At 32.4% G+C, this 19,120-nt stretch overlaps 1 protein-coding gene across 1 annotated transcript; it reads left to right on the top strand.

The window, feature by feature from the left end:
- Positions 1-17,937: 17,937 nt before the first annotated feature.
- On the top strand, positions 17,938-19,120 carry LOC114409270 (protein EXORDIUM-like 1). Its single transcript, XM_028372672.1, has one exon. It carries the CDS (start codon positions 18,025-18,027, stop codon positions 18,967-18,969), a length of 945 nt encoding a protein of 314 aa, XP_028228473.1. The 5' UTR covers positions 17,938-18,024; the 3' UTR covers positions 18,970-19,120.

Here is a 19,120-nt window from a genome sequence, read left to right as displayed (position 1 = left end):
CATGCGCAGTATATTGTTCACTCATGTTAATGCAGTGTATTGTTCACTCATATTGCACCACTGAAATAGCAGAAAAGATCAGGCAAGGGAATAGCTTTAGAACCCGTAAAGGTTGCACATGCATGAATAGTAGTCATGAAAAATGCTTACAAAATTTCAAACTTGCAATAATTAACACCTATAGCTATTTCATGGTTGTACTTTGGTGTATTTGGATAGAAGTAGTCATGAAACATATTTTAGAAGTTGAAAAATATTTTAGAATATTAGTGATATATGCCGCTTCAACTTTTAGAAGTTAAAAATATTTTTGAATATTTTTCTTGTCAGAATAATTCATACCATTTTTTAAAACTTTGATTAGGTGTATAGTTTTTCAATTATATTGTCCTTAATTATGAATTGAAAATTTAACTACAAAAATATTTATTTTTATAAAAATTATTTTTGAACTTAAAAATGATTACACAAATGCTAATATATAAATACATGACCTGCAACATCTATACATTTTTTTCTTTTTAAAATCACGTCTAGCTTTGGTCCTTTAATTAAATATCTTAAATTGATATTTTTAACTTTAATTAATAAAATAAATAAATTTTTAGGTTGTTCAGAAGAGGTTATAGATACAATTAATTAACTTGAATAATCAACTTTTGTTATCAATGTTATATATGTATTATTGATAAAGTTTTATTATATCATCATAAAATCATATATTTATTAATTTATATAAAACTTACAAATTAGATTTATTCATTTATTTGAAAATATTTATTTGCTTAATTTTAAGTCAAATAAAAATCACTCACAAAGTGTGTACTTAAGGGAATCCAACTTTTATGATTTATGATAGACAATGGACAATTTATGATAGCATGGGAATCTTGCAGCTGCTACCAGCAACCTACATGGTGAAATGATTTATCATAGAATGGAATCTTGATAGAAAGTAATAAAGTAGTCAAATTTAACTTATTTTGTACAAATGATTTATCATAGCACGTACGAACTTCATTGTGTATATTAGACTTCAAAAATTGTTAAGCAATATTCTACAAGTTAACATATTAGACTTCAAAAATTATTGAGCACGGACCACCCTCCTTTCATACCTTCCCCCTTTCATTTTTCCTCATTCTTATTTTCATCCTTGTATCCATTTACCAATGACATATGCACAACCCGGACCACTTGATTGTTCTTTGTTGCGCTTACAAGACAACTATATTTCAAATCAAGTGTGGGAAGACCAAGAGAGAATCATCCGTCCGAGGTATACTTTCGTTTGGGCTTTTACCCACTTGGATCAAATAGATAATTGGGTAAAAAATCTAATCAATTTAGCTGGTTTCGGACATATTATAAATGTTGGAAAAGTTGATATTAACCAGCATTTGGTTAGTGCGTTGGTTGAACGTTGGAGAATGGAGACACACACATTTCATTTTCGACATGGAGGGGCAACCATTACTTTACAGGATGTGGCCCTACAGTTAGGCTTGAAGATTGATGGATTGTCGGTAACCGGTTTCATCACCGGCGATGTACGTGTTGATTGTCAGACATTACTCGAGGAAACTCCACCTGATAAGTATGTAAAAAGTAAAATGATTTACCTAACTTGGTTGCGGCAAAATTTTCAGCAACTTCCCGTTGATGCTGATGATGTTGTTATTGCACAACATGCTAGAGCTCATATGATGATGATTATAAGCGGTTGTTTGATGCCAGATACATCAGGTGCAAGAGTTCATTTTATGTATCTTCTTTTATTATCAAATTTAACCGAGGAAAAGTCATTATAGTTGGGGTGCAGTAGTATTAGCATCCCTTTTTCGAGCTCTAGATCGGGCTGTGAAGCCAGACCAAACAAAAATCGGTGGATGTTTGTTGTTGCTACAGTCGTGGGCGTGGGACCGAATTAAATGTATTACCCCAAAGATAGATCACCTATCCATGGAAGAAGTACAAGAAGGACTCGGATTTCCTCTTGCACAAAGGTGGTCTCATCCAAGGACCGAACCAAATATTCCCACCAATTCAGTGAGATTGATACGCATCATATTTGATAAACTACATATTAATGAGGTTCATTTTTGAATTTTCATGAATTAACTATTTTTCCGGTTTCCTATTCCATTATAAATATATTACAATAATAATGTATGTGTTGCAGTTCTTGTGGACTCCTTATGACACACCAGAAATAAGGCCATTAATTAATGATGAGGAGGTATCAATGATTGTTCGGGCAAAAGTCCTTCTCATATGTTTTGCAATTGTCGAATGACATCCAATAGATAGGGTCATGAGACAATTTGGACTGTGACAAATTATTCCAGATGACCCACCAAACCTAGATCAAATCCACGACATAGATATGAGAGGGAGAACTGATATTTTTTGGCCTCACCATCATCGCCACTGGAATCTCAAATGGAATCATTGGAATAATTATATTGTTCATGGTGAAATGGACCAAGGTCTTTTACATGAAAATTCAGAATACATGCAATGGTATATACGTCAAACCAGACGATATATATCGCGTGAAGGAGCAGTATCTACAGAGGTTGTAAATCTACTTTACAATTTTAATCATTCTTAATATTATTATTCATTGTTATTTCTAACTTTATAAATTCGAATCACAGTATTATCCTGGTCATCACCAACATCAATCATATGCGGAACCCAATGTACCTCCAGTGCATGTTCCTAGATTTATGTCCCAACATCATCCATCACAAGCACAATATCAATCAACAAGTTTTTCTGGTCATGCGTCTCAAGGATGTCAACAAAGTTTTCAACCACTGGGTTTCTCATCATATATACCTCAATACTCATTTCAAGTCCCTTCTATCTCAAATGTTTTTGATGGCTCCTCACAAATGTTTGTCACCACTTTCAACACTCCACCATCTGCATATAATCTTGCACCATCAAGTTTTTGTTATCGTCCATCATTACCTACTCAAATACGTGACATGAGTCACGAAGATGAGGACAAGGATGAGGATAACAACAATAACAACGATGACGATGATGATGGTGATGGTGTTGATGATGATGACAACGGTGGTCATCATGTTCCTCAACAACAATGGACAATTACACGTCAGCATCCTAGAACAAGAGGAGATAGAGGCTGTAGACCGAGAGAACAACAAACACAGACAAATTCAATCCAACAAGATGAGATACCCAGACGCATATCTAGAAGAACTAGTTGTGGGACATCGTCTCATTATTAGTTTAACAAATATGTAATTTTTATTTAAATATAATCAAATTTTTAATTTAAAGTCTTTCAATTTTTTTAATGTATTTTTATTGATAGATTATTTAAACTTTAAATAAAAAACATTTAAAGTAAACTATATTAAAAATATATATAACATGTTTTAAATAATTAAACATTAAAATAAAATAATAACATATCAAATAAAATCACAAAAAATATAATAATAAAATCAACTTCATATTATTTATTATATATTTAAATATATTTTTTTCACTTTTTTATTTTAAAAATATAAAATCGTAAACATTATTTAATTCAAAAAAACAAATTTACGAAAAAAAGTAGGTTAGCAAATTAAAAGCAGGCTGCAAATAATAAAATAATATTTTAAAAAAAAATGCAGGTTACGACTTTGATGTCGTGTACCTTAAAAAATTTTAAAAAATAAAATAAAATAGTTTTACGACTTTAAAGTCGTAAAAAAAATACAACTTTTGGTTTTTTATTTTATAAAAAAAATACGACTTTAAAGTCGTAAAAAAATATATTTACACTGAAGTCGTAAACATTTTTACGACTTCAATTAAAAAAATAAAAAAATAATTAAAAAGTCGTAACATGTGTTACGACCTCTGGCTCAGAAGTCATAACACCTGTTATGACTTATCCCGTTTTTGGTAATTTTTTAAAATATACTCCAAATGGAAAATTCCAAATTTTTTTACCCCCGATTGATAAAAATGCCGATTATCTTTTATAGATTTAAGTATTTTTGGACTTTTTAAATTTCAATCCAAACGGTAAGCCCATGTAAGGTTAAATAACATTAAATTTTGTAGGATTCAATTTGTAAATTTGACTTAAAAATATAAATAAAATAAAAATTATCCAAATAATATAATCCAATAATTATTTATGTACATAATATAAATTCCTGTGCGTTAAGGCGAAAAATTGATTGCTCATTTTCTTAATGTTTTTTTTATTATTTTAACATTAGGAAATCGATCGATTTTGTGTTATATTACTTTTTTCTTAAGATCCTTATTACATCAGTTCTCTAGAGAACGATGTCCTAAGGCATTTTTCTAATAAGATAATTCAAAACTTTTTTTGTATTTATTTATGAGTTTTTTTTGTTTCTGTTTTTTATTTAAAATTAACTCTCCTTATTTTACTCATTAAGCATCATAAATTCATCACTTTTAATATTCCCTGCACAAAAACTTAAATGATGTTAATTTAATAATTATTTGTTCAAAAATGAAAAATTAGGAGTGAAAAATTACAAATTTCTATATAATTTAACCCCAAAATATACTTATAATTAGCAATTATCAGAGTAGCAAACAAAGGTATTGAGTTGCATCTAACTCCCATGCTCTATATATAATAGGTGATATATTGTTTTCACATGACTGATATCAACGACTGAGATCGCATCGACAATATAAACAATTTAAATTGAGTCTTAATTAATTATGTTTAGTTTGCGCTATTTGGAAAAATCAGTGTTTAGTCAAATCGTCTCTTAGAAAGCATTGTTTAATCACATCGTCTCGAAACAAACAATGTAAGGTAATAATTGTATGGGAAAAAGAAATGTGGGGTCACATTTTTTTTCTAGCACAACAGACTCCTGATGGGTGAAGAGAAACCTCATTTTCCTCAATGCGTTATGGGTCGTTGATTGTCATCAGTGCAATCTTGGCCATTATTTTTCTAGCATAGAGTACAAAACTTTGCAGGATTCCTAACCGGTGAACATGAACCTTGTTTTCGTCAATGCGTTATGGGATGCTGATTGTCGTCAGTACATCGCAACGTTGATTGTAGTCGGTATTTCCTTCTCAGTCCCCGACCCCGACTTCACAAGATATCTCTGTACCCGTCCTCGATACCCGACGGGTTGAAATTTGTTACCCCATTCCTGTACCCGTTGGGTATCAGGTATCCCCGTCCTCAATTCAAAATTGTAAAGTAAGTGTTTTTTTTTGTAAAAAATTTATATTAAAAATTTGATTTTAGAAAAAATAAATTGATTATTTCACTTTTATTTTCAACTACTTATATATCAATAAATTTATTGCAACACATTTGTCTACAAAAATTTTCAAGAAAATAATCTTAAACGTTTGTTGCTACAATTGGTGATGTCTAGGTCATTGATTTCGTCGGTGGGATCTTGCTCGTTGAACGTTCGTTGATGTAATCGGTGATATCTAGGCCGTGGATTTTATTAGTGGGATCTTGCACCTTATACATTCATTGCTCCTATCGGTGATATCAAGGCCGTTGATTATGTCAGTAGAATCTTGCCCGTTGAATGTTCATTGTTGCAATCGGTGATATCTAAGTCTTTGATTTGTCGAAAGGATCTTCCACGTTGAACATTCGTTGCTGCAATCGATGATATCTAGGCCGTTGAATTTGTCGGTGAAATCTTGCCCGTTCAATGTTCGTTGCTCTAACTAGTGATATCTAGATCGTTGATTTTGTCAGTGGGATCTTGCCCATTCTTTTTTAAGTGTATTTGACAAGCCATTAAATATTATAGATATGGTCTTCAATAAGGTTGTCTGATCCATCACCTCAATCAGAACCTTTCTACAACCGTAAAGCCTAACCCTTAACCCTAAATCATAACTTCATCATTAGTCGATGGGATTGTGTATTATGATGGCTCCATCATAACAACTCAACATGGTTCAATGTTTGTAAGCAGTTCACCAAAGATCATTCAACTTGACAACAAAATGTCATTTGATGCCTTGATGCAAGCTATTGGAAACAACATTAGTCTATTAGGTGGTCAATGATATACATTTTCGATTACTTGTATCATTTGTTGGTGATTGTGGGAAGTACATAGCATGCATGTTGCACGATGACGAGGATGTAATGACTATGTTTTTCATGTTTGCAGACATCTCCAAGCTCACATGGCTGGAGTTGTATATTACCACCGCGGGCTCGTCTACACAAACACGAGCACATCCACCACCAATTTCTCGTAACTCTTTCAATTTTGAGGGTTTGGATGAATACATCTCTCTAGTAATGAACCTTGAATCAAGTTATGAAGACCCCCCCCCCCCCCCCAATTTATTTGAATATCATTTTATTATGTAATGATTTGTAGGACTCATATGTGTAAGCCATAAATAAGAAAAATATCAATTCCTAGCATTTAAGCCAAAAATAACTGTTAACTAAATATTTTTAAAGATCTTTTCAATATATTTTTACTATAAAAAATAGTTCATATTTAGTAGTTATCAAAATCCCCCAAATTAAACACTTTGCTTGTCCTCGAGCAAAAAACAAAAATGAGAGCAGACTCCGAATGCTCCAACACTTTCAATAGCTGCAATTTTTTAAAGTTCCTTAGCTGGACCTTCTTGCATTTGTGATGATCTTGCAATGGAAGTACAAACAAAAATTGAGATAGAATTGGTTAGTAACAAAAATCAATCAGGTCGGCTTGCCTCACTTTTCCTCACAAGGCTTTAGTGTTTCTCTCTTGGCACAAGTGTCTTAGGTGAGTGTTTAAAATTCTACAACCTGCAATTAATGTTCCCAATTTTGCACTTCATCTTAGTGAAAGTTATCCTACTTACACTTGGTGGATCACTAAGGACTTTTATTGGTTTGTAATGTGGCCTGGCTAATCAAAGAAATTATGGTTTTCTAGGATTTAAAAAATTAGGATTATAAGAGAGCATTTATCTTAGAAAAACTTCCACTTATTCAGCCTAAGGTTATTTGTTTTTCAGCTTCAATTTATTGTTCTAATAGCACTTATGGCACCTGTTTATTTTTTGCCCTTATTATTCTTCTCTCTCTTCTTTTTTTCTTTCTTCTTTCTTTTTTTATAGGATTTATCTCTTTTTTCTCATTTTTTTAGGAAAGAAACTTTGGGCTTACAAGATTTTTTTTAGGGTGCCTTATTGTGTGCTGTTTTATCTTTCTGAGATAATTTTTACCTTAACCCTCCCCCAAATTAGGGACATATCATAATTAAAACCCTTATGCTCCCTTAAACCCTAAAACAAGGTAGGAGATAATTAAAGTAAGCTTAAGGGTTGTACAAAAAATAACATGATTATCATTTTTGGCTCAAATAAGGTGCAAGGAATAAATTGTCATCAAAGGTTGGCTTTTTGGCTAAGTAGCTGAAAATAAGAAGAAATAGGGCCTTGATCATTTCCATCTCATGTAATTAATCTAACAGCCTAAGAATGATGCAAATTTTGGAAATTAAAAACAGACTTTCTCTCATAAGTAAGTTTGACACAACTCACCGAGACAAAACAAAGTTGGTGGCTTACCGCACCATGATTTCTTTCAGACAGACTAACATTTTCTCTCTTTGTTGTGATTCATACTCCGCTACTTGAATTGACGCTTGCCTTCATGGAACCAGCATTTTCACAAAAATTGGTATCCAACATTTCAAGTGTTTGAGTCCTTCAGAAAAAGCTTTGGCAATGACTTCATAATATCATGCAATTTTATTTAATGACTAAATTTAAACTACTGGAATTAAATTTCTGAAATTAAAGAAAAGAAAAACTAAAGATAAGAAACATAAAGAAACGAGAGAAAAAAATCCTGGTAAAAAATTGGGTCTCAATCTTATGTGGGCCTTGGATCCCAAGCTCTATGAGCATCACTAATGTTCGCAACATAATCATCATCAGTTACACTAAAGGTGTCACCCCCTCTAACAAAAGGAAGTTGGACTCCTGGCCAAGCAACGTGGGCTAGGAATGCCTCTGGTGTCATCATTGGCTATTGGAGGGAGAGGTGGTGGAGGCTCTGCATCAGTAGGTACTGGCCATGGTAGAGGCTATGCAACATAGGGAGGAGTTGCTCTGGTTGAGAAAAAGGCATAAAGGTCTGGCCGGCAGGTGGAGGAAAGACATCTGGCGGAGGGACTACTGGTGGAGGAGTTGGTGGAATGTCTGGAGTGGCTCGAGTTTTGACCTGTTTTGGCCCTAGAAAGACATCTGGCGGAGGGACCGAGTTTTGACCTGTTTTGGCCCTAGAAAGACCCTAAAAGAGTCTGTAGGATTCTTAACTGGCTTGACTTCATCTTTTTCTAGGAACACAAATATCAAGTGCCCTCCAACGAGGTTAGCTTTTAACTCAATCTCCTCCACCTTAAAATAAGTTTTGCTATCACTAAGATGCTTAATTCCCTCAAACAAGTTGAATGTGGCTTTTTGGTCTTCCACACTCATCTCCAAGTTACCCTTCCTCATGCCCACAACACACTTTGCAGTGACCATCAATGGCCGACCCAGAATCAAGGGGATCTCAGCATCTTCTTCAATGTCCATGATTACAAAGTCCACCGGAAAAGTGAGTTGGTAGACTTTGACAAGAACATCTTTAACTACCCCGAATGGTCTTGTAATGGAGTAGTCTGCAGCTGGAGCGTCATCCTTGTAGGTTCAATTTTCAAGTTTCCTATTCTCCTATACATAGAGAGCGGCATCAAATTGATACTTGCTCCTAAGTCAATAAGAGCCTTTCTTACGGATACACTCCCAATAAAGCATAGAATGGTGACGCTTCCTGGATCTCTAAACTTGAGAGGTAGCTTTTGGATTACTGCACTGCAATTTTCTCCCACCATAATGGTTTCGCTATTAATGTACTTTCCCTTTTTTTATAAGGATGTCCTTTAAGAACTTTTTGTACAACGACATCTGGTGTATGGCTTCTCCAAAAGGGATAGTAATCTCCAGCTTCTGGAATATGTCAAGGAACTGCTTGAAATAGTGTTCCTTATCCTTCTTTGATGACACCATAGGGTACAGTGTCTCCCTTGATAAGGCTGGTGGTATCTCTCTTCTGGCCTCTTGAGCTAATTGGCTCTTGGTCTTGGTCTTAGTGGTTGAGACCTCATCACCACTTTCCTTACTTTTATCTTTTTCTCCCTCTTCTTTCTTTTCTCCTTCCTCATCATGCACATCCTCTTCAATTCTCTTTTCCTTCTCAGCACTTTCCCTCCTAGTGAAAATCATCTTGCACTCCTCTTTAGGATTATTCTCGGTGTTTGATCAACATGTCTTGAGTTTGATCAACATGACACACAATTCTTGGTCCAAGAGACAATAAACCCGAGAAAGGTTTGGCCTGCTGGAGATTTCACAGTCCGACTAGATGAAAGGTGATTTGACTGTGGCAAATTCCAGAAATTACACATTTCCTGTTCTCATAAGTACAAAAATTACATACATCTCGTATATACGTTAGGAAGTGTCTCCAACGTATACAAATGATTGTTTGGAGAGTTACACAATGAAACCTATTGGTCACCGTGTCATGAGCCAATGATCTTCCCTAACCCAGAAAAGAAAAGAAGTACTAAGGATCTTCCTGTCTCCTCTCGTATTCACACTGAAATGGATATCCGAGAATCGGATCAACGAAAACAATCTTTCGTGTGTCACATCCTAGGTCTTTCAAAGAAATATTGTCCTCACCGTATAGGCTCAAGCCAACAACATTGAATGTATGTCGTGTTGTTTGTATTTGAAAATTTTTGTTGTATTAATTCAAATTTAAATATTTTAGTTCAATTCAACTTGTTGTTATATTTTAATCTTCTTTTGCTTGTTTGCTACATGCACTTTTTCTTTTTATGATCATTTATATTTTTTTCACTTATTTTTAGTAAGCTAAATGTTTTTATTAAATTAAAATTTGAAAATAAAATAAAATTAATATGATCATTAACTTAAATATTTTTATAATCTAAAAATTGAATTTTAAAATTTTATTCAATGTTAGTCTCTTCTCAATGATTCAAAACATTTGATAGGAAAAAAAATGTTTAATGAACATTCACAATGTTATTATAAGACATCTAGGGAGAGAGAGAAAAATGATTATAAAGAATATAACTTTATAGGATTTATGATATGATCACAAAAGAAACATGTAAAAAAATAAAAATATGTTAATAAAAAGGTAAAAAAATGTAAGGATTGAGTTTGGTTTATAATCAATTAAAGATTCTATTTTTAGCTTTCATTTAATCTATTTAAAAGTTTAAATTGATTTGTTAATTAATTTAAAGATGTATTTTATATTCAAGTTTTTACATAAGTCTAGATAAATTAATATATATATATATATATATATATATATATATATATATATATATATATTAGTAAACTAAAAAAATTAAAAAAAAACACTCAATATTTTAAAAAAATTGTAACAAAAAAATCGAAAACAATTTTAAAAAAACAAAAACAAACACATAATTTTAAAAAAAAAAGGTAAAAAAAAATTAGAAAACTACTTAAAAAAACTGAAATAAGTAAAAAAAAATTAAAAAAAAAAACACATTCTCAAATGTGTTTAAACAAAACACCTTACGACATCGATTCCATGGAAACCGATTAAGTAAGGTCATTATTTATGAGGGAAAAAAAACATGTGAAATTGATTCTTGGAAAATTGGTTATACAACGTTAAAAAGAAAAAAAATGATAGTACCAATTTCTCACTTTATAAAATGATTTATATTGTTTGTGTAAATAAATTTTGGATTATATTATTTGAGTAATTATTTAATTTGTTTGTATTATGTGTGTGAAAAATTCTTCAATTCACATTAATAAAATGTTAATTAATTATTTAACTTAATTATTTTTTTATAGAAATTAAAAATAGGTAAATTTTGAATAGTGACTTTTAGTTTTTTATATTTTTGTGAGATGCATAATGTTAATATATTAATTTTTAAGTTAATTTTAAAAAAATATTTTTAATAATTATTTTATTCTTATGTTAAAATGAGACAATGTCTTATAAGGATTTACCTAGCAATGCACACAAACACATTAGAATTGTGTAAATGGTTATCAACATTTGTATGCAAATTCAAATAACTTATTAAATTTTATACGCTTATAACATAAACTTTTATATAATGATAATTTAGATAAAAAAGTCGGTTTTCTAAACGGATCTTCTTGGTAAAATAGAGTTATTGAGTTTTGAATATTTGTTTTCGATTTATGGTGTGTCTTCATTTTGGGTGAGTTAAAAAAAGAAAATCATATTCTTATTAATGAAAAATATTTCTCAGTTATTAATAATTGATCTCTTTTTTCAATTATATTTTTTTCATCCATATCATTAAAATTTACTGTATTACTTAAAACTTGGATTGTCGTAATTTTAAACAAAATTTTGATTTTATTATTTTTTTAGTGCATAATTTGAGACACTGAACACTAATTAGTATTTGGCCATTTGTCTTTTTTTATCCTCTATATTTTAAAACTTAATTTTGATTCTCTCAAATAAAATGTATATAGTTAAATATAAGAATATATTTTGATACTTCATTTGATACGTGATCTTAATTAGTATTTAATTTTTGTTTACTAACCAAGAAGCTTTATTAATTAATACACAATTTTTTTAATGGTTAATAGTAGTTTTTGAGACACTATTTTAAACATTTTTAAAAAATATTAACTCCTAGTTTTTAGCTTTTTACTTTTATTCTCCTTTTGTCTTAAAAATATTTATTACTTTTATGTTTTTTACTTTTTCTACATAAGGCAAGTTTTATTTTATTTTATTTTATTTATCTTCTTCCGCACATAAGGTAAGGTTTTATTATTATTACCTTTTTCTTTAGATAAGATAGGATTTTCTATTACATAAGTATCAATATTGTTAGATAATAAGATTATTTTTAATTTATTTATGTTATTATTTTTTTATATTTCTTTTTTTTATTTTAATCATTATACCATTTACATTATTTTTCTATTATTTTCAACATTATATTTTAAGATATTTTTACTATTACACTAATCAATGTTATGATATATATTTAAAAGTTTGCTCTTTTTACTTTATTTTAAATTTTATTATAAATATTTTTAAGATATATTAGTATAAGACGATTGGTGAAATATATTTTTAAGATATATTTTTAAGATATATTTAAAAGTTTGCTCTTAAATATTTTTAAGATATATTTTTAAGATATATTTTAAATAATGGTCATTCAAGTCAACTGCCCACTTTTGTCCGCCACGTTGCGTTAAAGGATTGAATTCAAACCTTGTCGAGTGGATATCATACACGCGAACGATGTGCGAACAAGCTTATTCTTGATTTTGTCTAAGTTCTTTAACAATCTTAGAACAATATACTTGTCCTTCATTTAACTGTCTTTGGGCATGGCGGTCACGATCAAAGAAGTACTTTTGACACCTACTATATGTTGATTTGACCAACGCTGTTATGGATATGTTGCGACAATCCTTCAATACCTTATTTATACATTCTGAGAGGTTCGTTGTTATGTGGCCATATCGACGTCCTTCTATATCATAAGCCAGGGTCCATTTTTCCTTTGAAATGCGATCAATCCATGTTGCTATGGCTGGACTCAGTTGACATAATTTTTCTAAATTTTGACAACAAAAAAATACGGTTGCAAGGAGTGTAGCATGCATGAAATTAGTTAGCAACAATAATTTTAAGTATACATGAAACTTAAATTAACGTGACCATGATAAATGAAATCTTACCCAATTTCTTCAACATTTCTTTTTGTTTGGCATTATTGAATTTGTGATTGAAATTGTTTGCTATGTGTCGGATGCAGTAAACATGATAAGCGTGGGGAGGTTGCCAACCAAGTGCTTCGTTAGCCACAACAGAATTTATACTCGCGTGACGATCAGATATGAGACAAATATCATTTTTATTTGTGACGTGTTCATGCAAGTGTGCCAAAAACCATGACCACGCTGTTAACGTCTCACCTTTGACCACGACGAATGCTAGAGGAAGGACACCACCGTTTCCATCTTGTGATGTGGCCATTAAGAGGGTCCCCCGGTATTTTCCGTACAAATGTGTGCCGTCAACTTGTATGATTGGCTTACAAAACTTAAAAGCCTCTTTACATTGACCAAAAGTCCAAAACACTCTATGAAACTGACAGTGTTCGCGACTAACCGTGTTCCCAACAATAAAATCGTCATGTAGTATTTGAAAATATGATCCAGGAGAATGATTTTGCATGTGTGTTAGCCACGACGAAAGCTTCGCATATGACTCTTCCCAATCGCCATATTCAAGTGCAATGGTTTTTTGCTTCGCCAACCAAGCTTTTTTGTACGACACCTTGTAGGCAAATTCACTGTTAATCCTCTCTTGAATTAAAGAAACTTTTTTTGATGGATCTTCTCTGATCATGCCTGTTAATAGAATAGCAAAATTAAAATGACAATTAACGCAAAAGTAGCATAATATGAACATAAAATTCGTACCTACTACACAAGTGGCAATTAAATCTGAATCAAGCTTTTCGTGATCTTGTATCATGGTCATATTGAGACATGTATGTGGTCCACCCCATTGTGTGACTTTCCATGAATTAGTTATTTTAGATAAAATTGCCCTCATATAGAACGGGCAAGGACACTCTGCGCTGTTATTCAAGCAACAAACAATATACTTGTTCGATTTGCTTTCAACAACTTTGAAAGTTTGATGCACCTTCATAACATATTGTTTCAGTGCATTTTTTACCGCATCTTTACTATCAAAATCCATGCCAACATATAATTCTTGTCCAACATTAAAACTTGATGGCATCTCCAAACCACAAATGTCTTCCTCATCAGGATGACTCCAATTGATATTGTTATAATGCAAAGCATCATTCCAAAATGGATTTTCAATTCGTTGTACACCTAATAGTTAAAAAAAAATAATCAAATCATACTTATTTAACATTAAATACAATTGACATCAAATGATAAATGTATTCACCTATTTTTATATTTAATAAATTATACCTTCTGCTGGGTGAACAATTCTTACTGGTTGAATCATGTCGGTGACTTCATTTTCAGTATTAGATATACCGTCAACACTATCATCTTCGTCTAAAGACTCTTCAACGTATGAGTTAGACACAAGATAATCATCATCATCATCATCTTCATCACCATGTAAGTTGCTCACATTTGTTGGCGGTTGCGCCTCATAATTAGATAAATTATTTCCGCATGATGTAAGAGAATTTGCAGAATGAAACATAGAACCACCAGTCACATCCTTTTCTATGTACAATTCCAAAACTGACATTTGATTTTGTTGTTGAAAACTTTCGAGCATGGTTTCAATATCTTCATCATCACAAATTTGCAAAGCAACATATTTTCCAGAAACTAAAAATTTACAACTGATAGCAGAAATAATTTCATTATTTTCTAACTTTACCTTATCTCCAATTTTTTTTCAAAGCATTGAAACTAATTCCACGTTTAATCTGAATCATTTTTTTACTGCCTTCAAAGATTACACCATGAGTCTCTTCATATACTCTTCCATTGAAATACAAGATTGTTATAACCAAATTCATCATATACCTGCAAAAATAATATTATAAATAATTAATCATAACAATAATAAATTGAAATTAAATTAATCTAATAACAAAAAACGTCTTTAGTGAAACTTCAAATTAAAACTTTGTTCTAACAAAAAATTAATTACTTCAAATAAATATCATGTTAGAAATTTAAAAAACTTATACGCTTTCAAAGTAGAAATTTTAAAGGCACATCAAACCATTAACAACATTGCTATTATAATTAATTAATTTTAAAAATAATAACTTCAAAATAAATAAATCTAATTAAAAAAAATACTACACTCATACCTCAGATTATAAATTTATTGTAACAAAAAATTAATTATATCATGCACAAACTTAAAAAACTTGTACGCTTTGAAACTACAAATTTTAAAGGCAGAATATGAAACCTTCAAACTACACATTTTAGTTGCTATTATAAATAATTAATGTTAACATTAATAACATCAAACTAAACAAATTTAATTAAAAAAAATACTCAAAACTCAAATTTTATTTCAAACTTAAAATAAATAAAATAAAACAATGCCAGAAAAATTAATAAATAAAATTAATGTCAGTTGAAACTCAAAAATAATTACTTTAAATAAATAAAAACAATACCAAAGAAGAAAAATATTACTGATTGATTCAGAGATGAACTTTAAAAATACAAACACTCAATACTCAATACTCAGAAATGTTAAGCCAAAGCTTTCTCAGAAATTTTTAAACCAAACCCGTGAGTGCTCAACACTTAATATTCAATACTCAGAAATTTTAAAGCAAAACTTTCTCAGAAATTTTTAAACCGAAAACGCAGCTATATATGCACACCTATATCGCCAATACCATTGGCGGATATAAGCTCGTCTCGCAAGCAGTGTTGGCGAGACCATCCTGCTCACCTGCACCCTGCACTGCTACTCTGAAGCATGCATAGCCTGCCTCCTGCCATGCATAGCCTGCCTCACCTGTCTCGTCAAGCACGTTGCTCAAGCCAAGTCGCCAATGAGAGTAGCGAGAACTTGCCACACCAAACTCGCCAGCTCCACTGGCGATATCCACACCGAACTCGCCAGCTCCATTGGCAGTATCAAGCCACGTGTTAAGGGCTTGTGTATCTCGCCATTCATGTTGACGATACACTTGCATGGCTACGTAAAAAACAGACCCAGCTTGAAAATAGTTTTGGAACAGACTTATATTAAAAATAAGTTTGTAAAACTAACCCAATTAGGTCAAAATGCCCGGATTAGCCAATAAGGAACATACCTCCCTAACAGTAACAGGTACAGGGACAGGTTGAGTGGTCTTGCCCCAATAAAGAGAAGAAAGAGGCTGCAATTCTGGAGTTAATGCTGCCTCGCGATTTAAGATTGCAATACAAATTGGTACTAGTAGCATTAGTCAATATTCACACCAAAAAAAAAAAAAAGTAGCAGTAGGTTGGAGCAATTGACATTTGAGAGTAACAAAGTAGCAATGTTTAAAGTGTTGACCACTATCCCAATTTTAGTTTATCATTCTAACAAAAACATACATGTCAATTTGGCCTAAAATTGACAAATTAACCGATGAAATTTTTGAAAATTATTTTTTAACTGAAAATGTTAAAGTTAGTTTATTAAACTAAGAATTTTACTAAATTTTTCTGTTAAACTAGTAGATAGTAAACAGTTTAAATATTTGTTGATTAAAGACCATATATTATATTGAAAATTTTAAATAAATAATGCAGTATTAAAGAATTTTTTTCATTAAAATAATTAGTGTAACATAAAGGAGGCAATATTATAAAATATCATAATTAAAATACATATTTTTATTGAAATGAAGAGATATTTTTAGAAAAAATAAAATGAAACCCTACACTGTAGTTATAAAAATATGATTATGAAGATAATCGAACACTATGATTGAGAAGTATTTGTCCAATTCCAGAAATAATGTATGTGGACACAGCACAGTATAGAAAAATGTGATTTGCATAGCTTTCGGCAAACCATTTCAAATTCAAAGAATTAGCTACTGAACTCTGCAAGAGAACAAATATCTTTCATGGGGTTGTCCCACATTCAGCTTTCTGCAAAAACATCTCATCTAACTTATAAAGAATGTTCTGAAACTTGCTTTCTTTGCTTAGCCGCATCACATACATTTTTGTCCTTTTTGGCCATTTTCCGAAAAATAAAATTATGCTTTTTGGAAGGGAGAGGGTCCTTTTATATGCTTTTTTTCCACCCTAGATTTTTACATTCTTGTCTTTTTGGTAAAATAAGTATTCGTAGACATTTCATTATTCTTTTAATTTTGATTTTAATTAATTAATTTGTTTTTAAAATAAATTAATACTTTTAGGCTGTAATTAATTTTTTTTCTATAAGGTTGCATATCAAATTAAAATCTATCCAAGGCTTAGTATTACATTATTGGATTACCTTATCTTTTTCTGTCAAAAAAAAAATAGATTAACTTATCTCTTATATCCTGCTCAATTCGGCATGCTAAACAAGTTTTATATTTTAATGTTCTAATTATTTGTGTGTAAAAAAAAAAAAACTCATGAAGTATATTCACATGCATAAACCACAATAGGAAAAGTATTACAGTACATGTTTGGATGGTTTTCAATAAATGCAAAATCAATTATGTAATGAAATGATTTGTACATGTGATTATACATAATCTTTCATCAATATGTAGAAAAGTGATTAAGAACAAATCTTACCAAATTGCCCACAGGAAGTAACAAATGCAAGTAATAGAAAACTCTAACAAAGTTGTACCGAAAACATGAAGTGTTCCTGAAGTTATGAAGCAGATCAAGCAGAAATTCCGTGAAAACACAATGCCTGCCCCCTCATGACCAGTCAGTCTGGTTTGTCTTGTCTTGTCTTGTCTTAATCCGGTGTTGTTTGTCTGTGTTCGCCTTAGCTGGCCATGTCCTCTTCGAATACGACATACGGAGTATATTTACAATTTCTTAATTATATACCGTATCTCTCATAGTATTTGAAAGATGATCATTATTCGTATTTTTAAATTATGTTCGAGTATAGCTAGTACTATAGTAGTATTATACAGCTAATAAAGAATACGGTGGAAACATGAAAACGCGCCGCACAAACGTCAAATCAATGAACATTAGAATCTAAAAGAGCAACGCGTTAATGCGTTATCAAGCTGGCACCTTTCACTCCACCTTAATTTGACTTCCTACTATATGGCTCTTTCCTTACACCTTCTTCCTTCTCAATTTTCCAATTCCCTTCCCTACCTATATATATACACCTGTTCCTACATCCCTCTTCTCCACAACCTACTTGCTTTCATTTACACAAAATCATCAATGGCAATGGCCTCTCTTGCATCCTCAAGTGTTCTTTTGAACCTCTTGTTCATCGTTTCTGCGCTCCATTTGGGAGCAGCAGCAGCAAGAATTCTGAGTGAAAAGGAGGACCAACAACAGTTGCAGTTCCAATACCACAAAGGCCCTCTTCTCAGCGGCAATATCTCTGTCAATCTCATATGGTACGGTAGCTTCAAGCCTTCCCAGCGAGCCATCATCTCCGATTTCATCACCTCCCTTTCCTCTTCTCCAAAATCCACAGCCCAACCATCCGTCGCCACGTGGTGGAAAGGCACTGAAAAATACTACCAACTCATCAAGTCGGCACCAAAACCCAGCCTCACCCTCGCTCTCGGTGCCCAAATCCTCGACGAGAACTACTCCCTTGGAAAATCACTCACCACCGACAACATCGTTAGTTTAGCATCCAAGGGTGCTCCCAATGACGCCATCAACGTTGTTCTAACATTCTCGGACGTAACCGTTGAGGGGTTCTGTTCCAGTAGGTGCGGGACTCACGGCTCCTCGGTGGGCCATGGCAAGTTGGCTTACGTGTGGGTGGGGAACTCGGAGACGCAGTGCCCGGGCCAATGCGCATGGCCCTTCCACCAGCCCATTTACGGCCCACAGAGCCCACCATTGGTAGCGCCCAACAACGACGTGGGCCTGGATGGAATGGTCATCAACGTGGCCACCCTATTGGCCGGGACCGTTACAAACCCTTGGGGGAATGGCTACTTCCAAGGACCCAAAGAGGCTCCTCTCGAAGCCGCTTCCGCTTGCACAGGGCTGTACGGCAAGGGCGCTTACCCTGGCTACGCTGGGGAACTCTTGCTGGACCCCACTACCGCCGCTAGCTACAATGCTAACGCCGTCAATCACCGCAAATATTTGTTGCCGGCACTCTTTGACCCTACCACTTCAGCTTGTTCTACTCTGCCGTAACTCTAAAACTCGGGTGCTTAGCTTCTATGTTAGGGCTACACTATCACCCAAGAGATTCTTTTATTTGTTGTTTATCTGGATGAATAAATATACAATGTTCAATGTACAAAGCAAAACATATAGTATATATATATGAATTGAATTATTGGTA

The sequence above is a fragment of the Glycine soja genome, chromosome 4 (assembly GCF_004193775.1).
Source record: "Glycine soja cultivar W05 chromosome 4, ASM419377v2, whole genome shotgun sequence".
Lineage (NCBI taxonomy): Eukaryota > Viridiplantae > Streptophyta > Magnoliopsida > Fabales > Fabaceae > Glycine > Glycine soja.
The sequence above is the reverse complement of the archived record's forward strand: the minus strand, read 5'-3'. Positions and strand labels throughout refer to the sequence as shown.

What these genes read in the sequence shown, in the direction of transcription:
- LOC114409270 (XM_028372672.1), top strand. Translation starts at nt 18,025, where the DNA reads ATGGCAATGGCCTCTCTTGCATCCTCAAGTGTTCTTTTGAACCTCTTG.